The 15488-nt window shown below is 38.6% G+C and overlaps 3 protein-coding genes across 4 annotated transcripts; 1 reads left to right on the forward strand and 2 right to left on the reverse strand.

Annotated features, from left to right (window-relative positions):
• Positions 1 to 344: 344 nt before the first annotated feature.
• On the reverse strand, positions 345 to 3434 carry taf10 (TAF10 RNA polymerase II, TATA box binding protein (TBP)-associated factor). Its single transcript, XM_068733728.1, has 5 exons — positions 3027 to 3434; positions 2543 to 2700; positions 2025 to 2089; positions 839 to 953; positions 345 to 669 (listed from the first exon to the last, which is right to left on the reverse strand). The coding sequence occupies exons 1-5, from the start codon at positions 3157 to 3159 to the stop codon at positions 580 to 582; spliced, it is 561 nt and encodes a 186-aa protein (XP_068589829.1). The 5' UTR covers positions 3160 to 3434; the 3' UTR covers positions 345 to 579.
• An 832-nt stretch (positions 3435 to 4266) lies between these two features.
• zgc:154075 (uncharacterized protein LOC556929 homolog) lies at positions 4267 to 9138 on the forward strand. The gene is made up of 14 exons (XM_068733550.1): positions 4267 to 4386; positions 4714 to 4815; positions 5182 to 5266; positions 5359 to 5432; positions 5580 to 5639; positions 5963 to 6070; positions 6307 to 6363; positions 6536 to 6666; positions 6820 to 6874; positions 6985 to 7077; positions 7189 to 7323; positions 7545 to 7646; positions 8008 to 8169; positions 8303 to 9138. The coding sequence occupies exons 2-14, from the start codon at positions 4723 to 4725 to the stop codon at positions 8429 to 8431; spliced, it is 1284 nt and encodes a 427-aa protein (XP_068589651.1). The 5' UTR covers positions 4267 to 4386; positions 4714 to 4722; the 3' UTR covers positions 8432 to 9138.
• Positions 8237 to 14026, reverse strand: LOC137889614 (outer dynein arm-docking complex subunit 1-like). Of its 2 annotated transcripts, XM_068733548.1 has the most exons (15): positions 13677 to 14026; positions 13490 to 13589; positions 13135 to 13318; positions 12934 to 13044; positions 12712 to 12825; positions 12325 to 12392; positions 11814 to 11977; positions 10954 to 11076; positions 10784 to 10866; positions 10517 to 10685; positions 10200 to 10378; positions 10007 to 10101; positions 9741 to 9834; positions 9502 to 9575; positions 8237 to 8435 (listed from the first exon to the last, which is right to left on the reverse strand). In XM_068733548.1, exons 1-14 carry the CDS (start codon positions 13723 to 13725, stop codon positions 9540 to 9542), a joined length of 1569 nt encoding a protein of 522 aa, XP_068589649.1. In that variant the 5' UTR covers positions 13726 to 14026; the 3' UTR covers positions 8237 to 8435; positions 9502 to 9539. The 2 variants fall into 2 exon arrangements, with proteins under 2 accessions (XP_068589649.1, XP_068589650.1); XM_068733549.1 differs by having other exon boundaries at positions 13490 to 14026.
• Between the last annotated feature and the right edge of the window lie 1462 nt (positions 14027 to 15488).

The raw sequence follows: 15488 nt of genomic DNA on the forward strand, positions 1-15488 counted from the left end.
TACTGCAGTAGAAATAGTGTTTATTTAATGGTGAAATTAAATTTGTGGACATCGGTCCTAAAGTCTAAAAAAAACGTGGACTCTTGGTCAACAGGACAGTTAATCAGCAAAACTATTAATAGACTTTACATTATGCTCTTTCTATTGCAATTTCAAAAAAATAAACATCCTAAAACAATGTTTCCAGTCACACATTTCTAGTAAGTAATTATAATACATTTGAATTGAGCAGCATTTTACTTTTGAACAATAAGATTGATAAACAAGAGCCTTTACTCCTACAGTATGTCAAAATGTTTAGCACTTCTACTTGCATTGGACAAATGAAACATCTCACACAAAAGGTTTTTTGTAAGGGTTTTATTTTCACAATAAAACTTAATTATACAATTTAACAACGCAAAGGTGGCTCCACAAAAAATAACAAATGGCAAAGTGACTACAACGATTTGTCAAAGCTGTACTAAAGCACCATGATCAAAACAAAAAACATTTAGCAATAAAGGTGTTGACAGACTCTAGTGGGTCAGCGGGGACACAAAACTAGCAAAAGCAAAAAGCCTTTAAAGAAAGGCAGTTCTATGTAAAGTAATATGGTTTCTTGACATTGACGCCATATTCTGAGAGGGCAGGAGTCAGGTCCTCCATCGTCAGAGTGTACTTCTTATCCTATAGAAAGGGAAAAAGAAAGAATACAAAACCAGTAACCATCAGGAAGAACATGAGCAGAGCTTGGTATAGGTTGACAGCTACCTCTCTTACAACACTCAAAATGTTACAAAATAGTGTATGTAGGCATAACATTTAAAGCACATGTTAGGCTGAGATAAACACTGACCTTTGTTTTACTCCTTGAGCTTCCTGAGGCAGTGCCCTTCATTTTACAGTACTGCAGCGCATCATTGGCAATGTCCGAGATAAACTTCTGAGAAGCGAGGGAGATCAGACGGATTCTAAAGAAATTAGAAAAAGAAAATAATTGTGGTTTTCACTGTCTGTACATAGCCAGCATGTGTCTCTCTTTCATGGGAAAACAAACAAATAAGTCAGATAACAGAGTTCCATCATCCTCATTTTCACTTTTCTCTTCCAACAAATCATTACAGCAACGATAATAAAAGGTCACAATAAATGGTCCACTAGGCTTAAAAGTCTGTACTTTCTGCTCAGACATGCCAATGAAGATTAGTAGCAATACTGATGTATACGGCATACAACTGCACCGAACTCCATTTGATGAAAGTCAGACAGGCATGGCAGTCAATCCTACGAGTCAGATTTCTCTTAGTTTGTAAAAATGTTTACATTATCACTCAGCTAATCAAACTTTACCAACTATATTACTTTACTGAAAGCTGCTGAGCTACATACAGACAACACTGTAGTCATCACGTGTAATTATTAAAACCGTTTATCCAAAACTACTGAAGCACATCATATGATGTTACGTTTTTTTTGCAAATCATTAAAAGCATAAAGGAAACATACAAAACAGCTTGTCCAAAGTTATTGATTTAACATACAAGAAAGAGTTACAGCCTCCTGTTTAAGACTGTGTGGTAGATGAAATGCTATACATGTGTATTTAAATGATTGTTGTGTTATACGTTTTACATTAATATAGTTAGAATTTTTAAGAAAAGCCAAGCAATCCAACCACTCTCTGAATTGCGCCGTTTAACATCCTTTTCATAACAAATGAATCCTTAAAATATGTCACTGTGAGGATCTCTACTTCGAAAGTGCACAGCCTGTTAGCTTATACATGATTCATAATTGAAGCATTTACGCAAGTAATCAGTTCCAGATTATTTAACCCCCAACAAGTCAATTTAAAAGTTAAATAGACTGTTAAATGTAATAATATATGGTGCTTTCAAAGCACTCCCTTTGTGCCTGTCCTGTAAGTCTAATAACAGCACTTTCATTTGGGTCCTTTGGTTCCACGAGGTATCGGGTGGAGACCCTCACACTGAAGCTTGAAGGTGGTCTACACTTCAAAGAGTCATTGTTGTTTCACTTACATTCTTGGGTCAGAAGCCTCAAAGCCAGCCCGGTTGAGGTAGTACCCTGTTACTGCATCAGGAATCTGAAAAAAAATAATAATCTAATGATCACTAAGGGAAGGGGAATATGAAGTTTCCATGAATGTCAATTGAACGTTGTCGGCTATTTTACTATAACTTTATTATTTGTACCAACAGAAATTATTCAGCAGTGCTGCTTTATGGCAATACAGGATTTATAGGATTGCATCAACATTATTGTGTGCCTTGCTTTTTCAGCTATTTAATCCACTGGATAAGCAAAAAACTGTACCCATCTGGATACTTTATCCAGAAATATTTTTTTTGTAATGAATTTCCATTTGATTTGGTGATGTGATCAACTAATGTGGCTGGCAGGGTAGGCAAACTTGCCAGGTGTTTCCAACATTAGCCAGAATTCAGTAGTTAATAACTTGGAACATATGCAACATGTCAATATGTCCCTTTTTGTGAATGCAGCATATAGTAAATCTGACTGACACCACTGGACTTACTGTGGGAGTGTACTCTTCCAGCTGCATGAGGAAATCTGCCAGCGGCGTGGTGGAGAAGGCCGGCTTCACATCTCCATTGGTGATACCACCAGGAACGTAGACGCCGTTGGAGACAGACGAGTCTGCTGATGGTGTCACTATGGCCGCTGAGGCTGAAGCTGAAATACAAAAATAAAATGTTTTCCTATCTTGCACAGTTCACAAATAATGATTGTTACAGTTTTCCTTTCTAGGAAAAGGTGTTTAGCAGTTTTGCCTAAAGAAAGGTTGCTCAAAGTCCAAGCCCCGTTTGAAAACAGGTGTTGCAGGAAAAAAAAAGAAGTTCACACGTGATGATGCATCACGTTCTTGCACACTATATTGTGATAGGAACACAAACCATTCATCATCAGTAGACATAAACTAGCTATCCTACCTTTAATTAATATAAGTAGTGATCACAGCAACATGAACATTAGTAAGTCATATAACCAGTGAACGTTACCATTACTCGTGACTGAAGGGATGCTGCTGACGTTGGTAGCTGCGTTATCATTAGCGATACAGTTACTCGAAGTTGAGGACGTCGTGGAGGACACTCCAGTTGTGACAGACTGATTAACGTTATCTATATTCATGTTGACGTTAACGAGAGCTAACGTGCTAACCGTGGCTAGCTAGCGCAGAGGAAATGTACAAATATGACCAAAAGCGCGATCCTGTGCTAAATAGCTCCAATGCTAGTCTTCTACAAAGTACTGCGTTGTAAAGGGACGCTTATTTTGTAACTCCGATGTTGTTAAAATAGCTGAATCACGAGCTAGCTAGCTAGCATTAGGAATATTTGAAGCTAGCGTTACCGAGCAGCAGAAAGCTGAGCTCATGCTGTAGAGCCAAACGCGTCACGTGACCCTTTCTGTACGTGTGGATCGGGTCTGACGGAAATGGCCGAAGATTCCCGAAGTTACATTTGATATGGTTTGGTGTGTATTCAAAGTCTAAACAAGTTTGTCACCTGTTGTTTGTTGAACAAACAACTTTTTTAATTGAGCTGTGTCAACAGCTAGCGTAATTATTTAAACAGCTGTATAGCAAACAGGTAACGAATAACGTTAATAGAGATTTAGTAGTGTTTAAACCCCTTTATGCGTTTTCTGCTAACTGCTCATTGTGATAAGTGAACATAATATGCTTAACAATCTGTCATCAACACACGAAGAACATAGCTTAAGACAAAAAAATAGTAATCATAGACTGTAACTAGATAGTAATACTACGAAAATGTACCTAACATTTTAGTTGTCCTGCTTGTTGACAAAATTATTAAATATCCTCTTTGAACGGAGCAATGTTTGGAAAGCAAACACAGATGTTTAAGACCACCAAGCCTAAAGTTACATCGCTGTCGACTGTCACATGACTGCTGTGACCTTAATGACTCAAATGCGACCTCATGTGATATCGACGTCTCTGCTTTTTGTTTTAAATAATCTTTAAAACAAAAACTCCAGCTGCCTGGCACTTCCATATATTAAATAAATGACTAACACTAACCTACAGGCGTGTGAGTTCTAAATTGAGGTGCATTTTTGTTCTCTTTAACATTGTAACAAGCTACGAGGGAATAATAGTTTACGAGCAGCCATGCCCGTAAATGCAGCAGGGCCTCGTGCACCCTCTAGGGTGCGCTGCGGTACTTAGGGACTGCTTAGCGGTTTGCTTTGTTTATTCGAAGAAGTGAACTCCGCTGTTGTAGTGAAACCTAGAGCTGAACTGAGCTGGACAGTTTGTAGTGGTCTTCAGACCAAATTGGACCAACGCGGAAGACAGACAGAAGGTTTTGACAGCTGTATGGGACAAAACAGGTACACACAACCATGTCATGAACTGATAAATATTATTTACCAGAAACACTGTTTTAATGAGCTAACCTGTGTTCATATGCTGTATCTGTTAAACAGCGCATTTGAAAAGGGTACAGATGTGTTTAAATTGTTAATTTAGTTCACCTTCAAATGATGGCTAATTCACGCTGTATCGAGATAACTAGATGAAATAAATAAATAAAAATAAAAACAGATCATAGGAAGTATGGTGTCCCATTGTAGACTGTGTCTAATGATGAGTGTTTAATAGCTCAGGCATTGTAGGAAGTTCGTCTACAAGCTGTGATTTAGTGTTAACGTTCACAGGGTGCCATAATGACTTCCCCCGTCCGTGTGATCGTGGTGGGAGCTGGCTGTCGAGGAGAGATCTACTCCCATTTTGCGTCCATCCACCCTGAACGCGTTCAGGTCAGTAGAGGAGAGTTTGCCCTGCAGCCTGATCTTGTCAACAAGGAGTCAGGCAATCAGTCATTCTTGTGGATTGTGTTCTGTACTGATAAAAATATATGACACCATAAAGTCCCTATGAGCCAAATGATCCAAGATGAGATAACTGATGTCAGAAACATATATAATATAAAAGTTTACATCACAGTACAAGTAGATAATCAAATCCATGTGTTATGTAACAATATATATCATATAGATTTGGATCATAATGGTTTTGTTTTTGTAATTCAATACAGGAATTTTACTTGGATTTCCTCTGTTGTATTGCTACTTTACTAAAATAAATTATCTGTATTATTTAAGTTGTCAGCTTCCTTATTTCAGGTTGTTGGAGTAGCTGATCCAAGGAAATTTGCTCGCACTAAACTTCAACAGAAACACAAAATTCTAGATGAAAACATATTTGAAGGTGAGCATCAAATGTAAACAATGCATTGAACTGTTTACAAATATCTGCATCATACTATATTATTGATTTATTTATTTATTTTTCAAAACTAGACTGGCACAATATAGCTGAAAGAGAGAAGTTTGCAGATGCAGTGTTAATTTGTACTCCAGACCGCCTTCATAAGGTAAACAATGTACTTAATATATTCTACATTTATGTGTAACTCCCAATTTGTAGTCATGTGTGCACCCACCTCATTATCTGTCTGAATTATTAACTTTGTCATTTTTCTTCGGCTAGTTAATCTATTAAACTATTTTTTGTTCCCCAGGAACCTGCGGTGGCCTTTGCAAAGAAGGGCTACCATATTCTGCTGGAGAAACCAATGGCAGTGAGTGTTTAGTAAATAAACATAAACCGTTATAAGACAGAGTGTAACTTTAACATTGATATTTGTGAAATTATCCTACAGATTGATTTTTCAAGTAATTTGTTTCATGTTAGTTTATAATTTCTTTATATAGTACATGCTGGGTTTTTTTCATCACATTTCAAATTATAGTTCTTTCAAGCACCTCGCAAACTTCGGAAAATACTATTTTTTGTCAGTTTCCAACATACGAAAACATCCTTCTCTCTCTTTTCCTTTCTATGATTACATTTGTGTGACTCTCATTCCTCCCTTACGCCCCAAATGTGATCATGTGACATCAGACGACTGCCGAAGACTGCACAGCAATTGTGGAGGCTTGCACTCAGAGCGACGTGATTCTATCCGTGGGTCATGTTCTCCGGTATGATCCAGTCATCCGCAAGATAAAGGTGAACATTTTCTGTCATACTTTCTGTTCAAGAAAACATTTGACAGTTTTCTCTACCAGGCAGGGGTCACAGTTTTGGGTTCAATGCCATCGATTTGGGTACCTTAAAAAGTAAACCTGTAATTGAGTTTTTATTTGATTTTTAATAAGGAGAGCGAAGCACATTTTGATTGTTTCAATTCCAGAAAAAAAAATTAAAAGTAAGAATTTACCTTTTTTTTTTTTTTTTGTTTCTAGGAACTTATAGATGCCGGAGTCATAGGCGATGTGATGCACATTCAGCACCTTGAGCCGGTAATAATGCAAATAGACACTAGAAATGTGTACTAAGTAGCAGGCATGTCTTCAGTGATTGCTGCTGTATTGTAATACTGCAGTAATCTCTTTACTGTAAGTAAAGCACTTTCTTTTTTTTAACATCAAGGCGTAACTGTTACAGATTAGTCTCGTCACCCTCTTCTTCCAGGTCGGGTTCTATCACTTTGCTCACTCATTTGTTCGAGGGAACTGGAGGAATGAAGCAGAGAGCTCTTTTGCTCTCTTGGCTAAATCGTGCCATGACATCGACCTAATACATCACTGGGCCGGACCACGCAGGTGAGCCATCAACCATCAATGATCAACTCCAAACTCGTCTCATGCTCAGAATTAAGATAACACTCTAGTTGGACCAACGTCTCCGTGTTTTCAGGTGGACAAGGTTGTTTTCTGTTTTTCATAATAACTAACTTTGCTTTTTGTACTCGGCAGGTGTGTGAAAGTGTCATCTTTTGGATCCGTCAGTCACTTTAGAAAAGAAAACAAGGTCTGTGGTCTCTTCACAGTATGTCGCCTAATCAAAAGAACTTAACAACCTGAAATGTTATAAACTATACGCATGAATATGAAATATGACACTGCTATTTTTTTTGTCAGCCAACAGGTGCTGGAAATCGCTGCCTGGATTGCTCAATAGAAGGAGACTGTCCATACTCGGCATCTAAAATCTACTTGGATAGAGTGAAACAGGTTCACATCTCAGCACATTATTAAAACAATTATCAACTACACTTAAATATCTGTGAACATCATACTGAAGTTGCTCTACATGATTTCATATGTACTTCATGTGTGTACTAGGGTCACTCTGGCTGGCCTGTGTCAGTCATATGTCCGAGCTCGCTCCCAGACATCGAGTCAGTAACTGAGGCCCTGAGGACCGGACCATATGGCCGCTGTGTCTACGAATGTGACAATGATGTCTGCAGTAACCAGGTTAGAGAACACCGGTATTATATTAAGGTTCTTATTCTCCATGGCACAACGTACTGTACAACCCTCCTCTGGCCCATTAAGCTTTGTTGATGCTCAAATAAAACGTGACACACCCATATGGATGGTGGTATCAAACATAAACAAAACAAAAATCAACTGTAGTGTCGGATCATTTTTGTTTTCAGACAGTCTTGTCTCGTTAATCTGTTTGGTTTTACCAGGTTGTTAACATGGAGTTTGAAGGCGGTCTGACGGCAGCCTTTTCTATGGTGGCGTTCACTGAGGAGATATGCAAGCGAAAAACCACAATCTGTGGCAGCAAGGTAGGACTGGAAGGAATTTGCGTTGCCAAAAGGAAAAGGACAAGAAATGCTAAAACTGAAGAAATAAGAAATGCTACAAAAAGGAAGCTAGCAGGAAACAGATTTAAAAAAACTTTATTACAATCGTCATTTACATGAAATTTGACCAAAGGTGTGTGCAGTCAATTTCCTCCACACCAAATTACAAAAACAGCATTTTATTTTGAAAGTGCCTCTTCCAAACTGTTAGAAGCACAATCCCACAGTCACACTACTGTATCCTGGTTATATCGAACAGAATCACAGAATCACACTGTATTACACATTTAAAGATGGATGCATCGGTTAAATACTACCCATATCATGACCTGTGTCTCTACAGGGGGAGCTGTCCTGTGACGGCCATGAGGTACACGTGTTTGACTTTCTGACCCAAAGATCCACAAAGCACAAGGCACACAGTGATGTCCCCCGGAACTTTGGCTTGAGTGGACATGGTGGAGCAGACTACCACCTTATGGGGGCCTTTATTTCTGCTGTGGCTGTGAGTGCTTTAAATACTTTATTTTATTGTGTCAAGATACAGCTTCCGGTTTAATTTTTGATTTGCCGTGTGTGTGTGTGTGTGTGTGTGTGTGTGTGTGTGTGTGTGTGTGTGTGTGTTTTCTTGAGTGCAGAACAATGATCCGTCCCACATCCGTTCGGGTCCTGAGGAGACACTGCTGAGCCATTTGCTGGTGTTTGAAGCTGAGCGTTCTCGACTGGAGAGCAGGGTGGTGTACTGTGGTGACGCTGCCCGAAGATAGACGACTGAAAAACACATTCAAATTATGTAACCTTAAAAATCAAACACTATAATGAAGCTTAGCAGAAGTTCACCCAGGAAGACTCTTTACGCTCTCAGACTAGTGGGAAGAAAAAAATCAAACAATAGGTGTTAATATTTACGACACTGCTGATTTTGTCTGTAGATTTCTCTTAAATTCACCAAAACAAATGCCTCATTTGCATACTGAAACATCAATTTTCAGAAAACTATCTTAATGTAAGTAATCAACTATGGAGTTTCATGGTGGTATCAATTAGTTAATTTTGTTACCCATAGTGTAGTGTGCAAAATGAATAGAATTTTACAATAATCTAAGCCAGGATTCTCCACTTCATTCCGATCTATATTGTGAAGGTTTTAACAGAAGGATTTCAGAGAACTTGTAAAAAAATAATAAATGTCCTAATGTAAGTTTCATGTTTATATCTGAGTTAACCCTATTCACCTGTAATGTCTCCCTTTATACCAATCAACTTAAATGAGGGCCAAATCATGGAGTGCAATGAAGCTGATTGTTTATTTTATATTCCTCAGGGATTTTAATAGTGTGTTTGTTAGTTTGTAAGTGCCAAACCAAGAAGTTGATCATTTGTTGTTTAGCATGTCATATTGTTATCATTTGATTAAGTAGTGTTTATGTAAAGTGTTCCTATAATTTATAGTAAAAAGTTGTGTTTATTGAAATTGTCTTTGAATCATTGTTTGCTCTTAATGTCATCCCACACACCATGTGACTGTGACCTGTGCACAATATATCTCAGGACATCATGAACAGCTCAGGCTTACATGTAAAAAACAACTACTACTGAGCTATGGGGAGAATACATTAAATAACCAACATTTTTGACTGTGAACAAATGCACATTAATATGCAATATACAGAAATATACCATTAGGTCTCCCACTTCGTTAAAATCAAGCAGGTTATTCCCTCTTGAAAAACTCTTACATTGAAGCTTCCCATCATATGATGTCCATCTAAACATTCACTAAAAAAAGCATTCAACAAAATATAGCTGCTAGAAAATGTAAAAGTTCAGCACAAACTTGTTTCCAGTGGCACTAATGAGCATTGGCTGTTAACATCAGATCAGTCTTTCCGTCTTCTTTTTCCTCTGAATCTGATGAATAAATGGTAAAAAAACAACTAATTTCTGTAATGTCTGCCAGAGCATATAATAAAGCTATGAAATATAAGCTATTGGATGAGAGCTTTAACATGGGAATATTAATGAAAAAGCATGCTAGGTTAGGTAAAATTGAGAAATCTTTTCAGATATACTCACCCTCCTTTTGAGCAGTATCAGGAGATCATCTCTGCTCAACGGCACCTTCTCTTCCAGCAGCAACGACTCCACCACGTCTGGGTCGTCACTGAGGCTTCACAGAGATTGTAAATTCATAAGTGCAGAAAAGCTAACAAAGAGGTTTATTAAAGATTATGGTATCGCCAACACTCTGCCTGTGACTGATTATACTATACCATTGATCTTTGAGCATCATGTCTAGACCTGCACACTTATCAAGATTTTTTTTTATTTAAACCACCTACACATGTGAAGCAATCTCAGCAGCAGTGGTTACGATGACAGCTGGTGAGCTCATTCCCAGGAGCTGCCCAGCAATCATACGGAGACTGTCAATGTCCTGGAGGTGAGAGAGTATATCAATATTTGGTGGCAACAGGTATTTTCATCAGTTTCTCCACTCTCTAATGTCTCTATAAGTGTTTCATGTTCACACACCCACGGGTTGAGGTTTTCCTGGAAGTGAATGAAGGACTGCAAAGTGAGAAGCTCATTGACTCTGTTCTCCGCTCTTCTCAGGTACTCAACGACGTTTTCATCCTGGACTCCATCAGAGGAGCCCGACTGTTCACGAGTCACAGAGCAGTCACAGCTGATCCGAAGCAATGACTCAACACCTGGTAAAAGTAGTTGTGAGACATTAAAAAAAAGACTATATTCTATCTTTCAGTGGTAGATACATTTTTTATTGCCTACCATGATACAAACTATTTACTCTACTTTTATATATACTGTGTGGGGGTCCTTTGCTGTACCTTCTTTGAGCCGGTCCAGGAGCTTTTCAATGGCCTCAACACACTGTTGATAAGCTGCCAGATTTTGCTCAGTTGTCTCTTGCTTGACGGACACTATCATTCGGAGATCGTGATGCTGCTCCTTCTGCCGCTGCTCCTCAGCCACAAAGATCTCTCTCTCATTGCAAAGCTTTCAGTCCAAGACACAATGAAAAACAGAAAGTACAGCCACAGTTACATCTTCTCCTTCTTTATCCCTCTCCCTTTCTCTCCAACGCACACACCAACCTGGGAGATCCGCCTTCGAATGGCCTCTGCTTCACTGTGCTGATAGTTGACAAATTTCAACAAAGTGTAGTTCTGCTCCTCCACTAATGGAAATATATCACAACATATTCTCATTGCTGATAAAAAATGCACAACTTCCATCGTCTCCGTAGTTATTAATAGGGACTTACTTTGTATAAAGTTCCTGACCAGTTTGTTCAGGTCCATTTCTTTAGTCTCCGTGAGGATCTTTTTGACAGCGTCCTCAAACTCGCCCCGTGCCAATTTCTTAGACTCCAATTGCTTGTGCTTCACTGTGGGAAATGCATGCGCCACAAGGTCCTCAATTCATCTGTCATAGCCAATGGGTGAATCCTGCGGCAGACTTGCTGTATATAAGGAATGATGTACAGCACCTTTCTTTGGAAAATTAGTCTTAGTATACAGAGCCACAGCATATTAAGTACCAGCTTACTTAAGGCAGGTATGATTTAAAATGAAATATTGATTCAAAATGATTAGATAAAGAAAATTATTAAACATGCAAAAAAAAGCTCAGCGGGACTGAAATCACAGAAACATGCATAGTTTGGCTTTACTGCAGTAATATTGTAATATAAAATTAAAAGAATGAAATATGTGTGTTCAAAAATGTTTTTCTCTCAGAATAAATACAGAACAACAGAAGAACCTTCTCTTTTTGTCCTCTCTGTCAGCCATTAATTAGTCAAGCAGTAACACCTGTCAAACACAAGGTGTCACTAGTTCACTTGATTAGAAGTAAACGCATACAGTTTGTCAAAAACACTGGGAGTGACAGTGATTTGTTGTATAAAACAGTCTGTGATTTACGACTAGAAAAATCTCAAAATTCTACACCTAATGACTGTGTGGAAAAGACAGAGCTGAGAAAATCAGGATGTACTCGGATAGCTGAAACTAAAAACTATAAAATAATATTCTGACTCCTTCAAATGTGTGACATAGTTTGGTCACAGGAGAGTAGGTGCCTAAACTAATATTGTGTTCAAAGCATGAGGATAATAGTCACCTTTTCTGTGGTCGGTGTCCTGGTTGTTGCGTACAATAGCCTTTATACCGAGGAAAACCTCAAAGTTGCAGCAACAAAACAGGTTGTCCCTTTCTATGATGTAATGAGCCACATCCTTAGCATTCTGGTCCATCAGCATCCTCTGTCTTTCCTGGTTCTTCACACTAGGTGTAGCCATGAATATGTAACAAACAAACAGTTATACAGAGTGGATGTACTTTATCTTTACAAATCTAAGCAGACATATGCAAGTGTGTCCCAGCTGCTCTCATACATTTCTTGTTTGTTATCACTTAAAGATGTCCACCATTAGATATTAAGACATTTAAGGAAGGTTGCTGATCAATCTCAGCTAGCATGCTCAGCTGAATGAGAGTGCAACTGTTTTCTTACGATCATTTTAGTTACTGTGAAAATAAACACATCTTTACTGTGCCTGATGAGTACAAATATGAGAATGCACTCTAACCTCTCTAATTATCTAGATTCAGAGCGCTGCAGAATGATTTACCTGGCATTGAAGGCTTCGGTGCATTTAGTCCTCAGGTTAGAAATATTCTTGCGAATTTCATGCAGCTCCTGGATGAGATAATACAATTAACTGTCTACATTATCAAAATATGAATCCCTTTAATACCCCTTCACTAGCCATGCCACATCAAAACATCTCATCTATTAACAGGCATGTCTTGTGTGGCACTATTCCCAAAACTCTCTAGCTTTGGGAATGGTGTTCAATCTTCTGTTGTACAGTAGTTTTATATATATAAAATCTTTTACTTCAAGCATCATTCTGGCATCTCTTCCTTGGTATTCCTCCAGTTGCTACATATTGGCCGGATGTAGCAGCAGCAGCTAAATATGAATTTAAGATCTGACTGATGTTAAGTAATCGTACCATTTCCAGATGAGACTGAACTTGTAGAAACTGTTTCTTCTCCACCTGCAGTATCTGCAGCTCCTCCCTCAACTCTCCATTCCTGGTCATCATCGTATTGAGGGATTTGCGACCCTAGAATAAAAATCCTAACGTAATTAATGGTTGTGTTTAATAGTTACAGGTGTCACGGAGTTGGACCAGTGATGTCCTGGTGAAGTGGATTATCTGTGTAACACTAACCCTGTACAGTTTGTTTTCTGTCCAGCGGGTGTTTTTTATTAAGCTCATACTGTGGTGTGTAGTTCCCCCATCGGTCTTCTGTCCTGCCAACCTCCTCTCCAATTTTAAAATCTGAAGACAAAGCAAACAGGTAGGGTCACCTGTGGTAAGAAAAACAAGATAAATTCACTGTGCTGCACTCAATGGTCCATGGCACTTCACCTGGTCTTTCAAAGAAGCCACTTGGCCTTTTTCTGCTTCCAGCTCTTCATCTATTCTGTCTCTACAGGCCAACATGGCAGTGAGGTCTTGAACAACACTAGCATCAGTCCAGCGGCTAAAACAACTCTGAGGGACTCTGCTTAACAGCTCTTCTTGTTCATACTGGAGCCTGTTGATGTCTCGTCTGATCACAGACACACAAACACATAACGTTAAATACACACAGTGTTTGGACAAATATGTGAAGCTTAAAGAGGATACAAACAAGTTATGCCTCAGGCAAACATGAAAACATAGAACTGAAGATGCCTTTAAAAGCTACATGAGCAATTATTTAGATAAGGAAGCCACTTACTTCTGTCTGCAGAGGAGGCCTTGTGTCTCTTCACGATGTGCCCGCTTGGCTCCCTCTGCTCTGCGATGCTGAAGCTTCAATTTGATCAAGTCTGTTTCAGCTGCATTAATATATTCTGTAATGTTAGCTATGTCCCACTTCACAACCATCGTCACTGTTTAATCAAAAAACGAACTGCATAACTTACAAAAGTCCACAAGCAAGTGCCTCCTGGCAACAAATGATCGCCGATTCATGCTGAATTAACTACGTAACAGTCTGAAGAAGAAACATCACGTTAAAGCTCTAACCTCTTGAACAATGACAGTACAACGGGCCATTGTATACTAACGTTAGCATAATATAGTTTAGCTAGGTTCAAAAATACTAGTTAATATTAGCCTTACGTTAAGAAATATTGGTTAAAATAAATTATGCTACATTGATTCGAAAAATATACTCGCGTATTACCACAAATGCTTGTGTTAAAATGGTAGCTAGCTACGTTAAACAATACAAAACTAGCGTTAGCACTTCTTAGCTAGCTAGCTAATTAACCTAATGAAAATTGATTTCGGTTCCTTATAATGTACGCATGTGTAGGTTAAATACGTTCTTATTTACCGTATATGTTGGGTAGGTAAACTAACAACTTTAATGTAGCTAGCGGTGAGGTGCAGCTACTGATTGCACTCAGTATAACGTTAGTGGCTTTTACTTTAAATTCCAAGCTAGCTGAAGTAATCAACGTCAAACAGTCTGCTGTGGAATGTGCTGAGACGTTAACGTTACATTAGTTAATAGACTATCGTAATACATTACGATAGTCTCAATTAATTAAATATATTACATAAAAATCATTATTAATTCACTTTAAATTAAATAGCATTTCGTAACCAGGAGTAATGTGTATCCTAGATATGGTGGCAGTTTAACAGAACGTTAGTTATCATTAGGTAAAACCGCCACAGCTTCGTTATTGACCAGGAGCAGCTCACCAGGTGATGGTGTTTAGGACTATCATTGTTAAAGTTGGCATTTAAACATTTCGTGGAGGATGCTCTGAATTTGTTTCAGCAGACAATATCCGGAAAAAGAATTACGTTTCCCCATAGATTCAGTTGTTAGCTCCCATGTGGGGACTGGGTTGCAGGTCTAAACTTGCTGAAGCAGATAATGCCTGCAGGTAACTTTTTTAGAAGCAACTAATGCTTCTTGTTCTGGCCATCATCGTGTTCTTTACTTTCTATATCTTTTTTTACAAACATCAGTTTTATTGTAATGTAATTCAAACAAGTAAGTACTGGTGAACAGGTAATTACTCTGTTGTATCACACTCCGGTAAAACAGCTCCACAATTTTATCAGGAAATCGCATTCCATCACGGAGGGAGGTGTCCCTCTTAATTACCCTCTGAACGTAATAATGTCAACAACAGCACACAATTTTTGGACCTTGCAACACATCCAGGATGACTAATTCTGGAGTGTGTCCCAGAGTCCATACTCCCAGATGGATCACGTTGTGTTGATGGTTGGACTGACACAGTTACAAGACTACTGTGGTAAGAAGGGTGTGTAAAGAAAGCTGAACACATGACGAAATGATTGAATCACAGAAAAACTTTGACCTGCTGCCAGGATGGGATTACGGCACTCCTTCAGGCAAAGCCCTCATTTTCCATTTGATTTAATCTGTTTGGTCATTTCTTTGAGCGATTTCTGAACAAGCCACAAGCATATAGTGTTTGACAGATTGAAAGCTAAATAAATAATGTTAACACCTGTCTACTTTTTTGTCTTTTTTTCTCAGAGTAAGAAAAATCACCCTGGAGGTGTTCCCTAAGAGGTTTGGACAAGTACAGATCAGACACACACACACACACACACACACAATATGCCAGATAGACTGGCGACGTGCTCTTGGAGACAAGTTTGCAAACTGAGTCAGCAGCTGCATTTTTTAATGACTCAACCAGTCCACCACAGAACCCTTTCGTTTCTCTGAGCCCTGCCCTCAA

This window comes from Cebidichthys violaceus, unplaced genomic scaffold, assembly GCF_023349555.1.
Source record: "Cebidichthys violaceus isolate CVI_PGR_0920_01 unplaced genomic scaffold, fCebVio1.0.p SCAF_6, whole genome shotgun sequence".
Taxonomy (NCBI): domain Eukaryota; kingdom Metazoa; phylum Chordata; class Actinopteri; order Perciformes; family Stichaeidae; genus Cebidichthys; species Cebidichthys violaceus.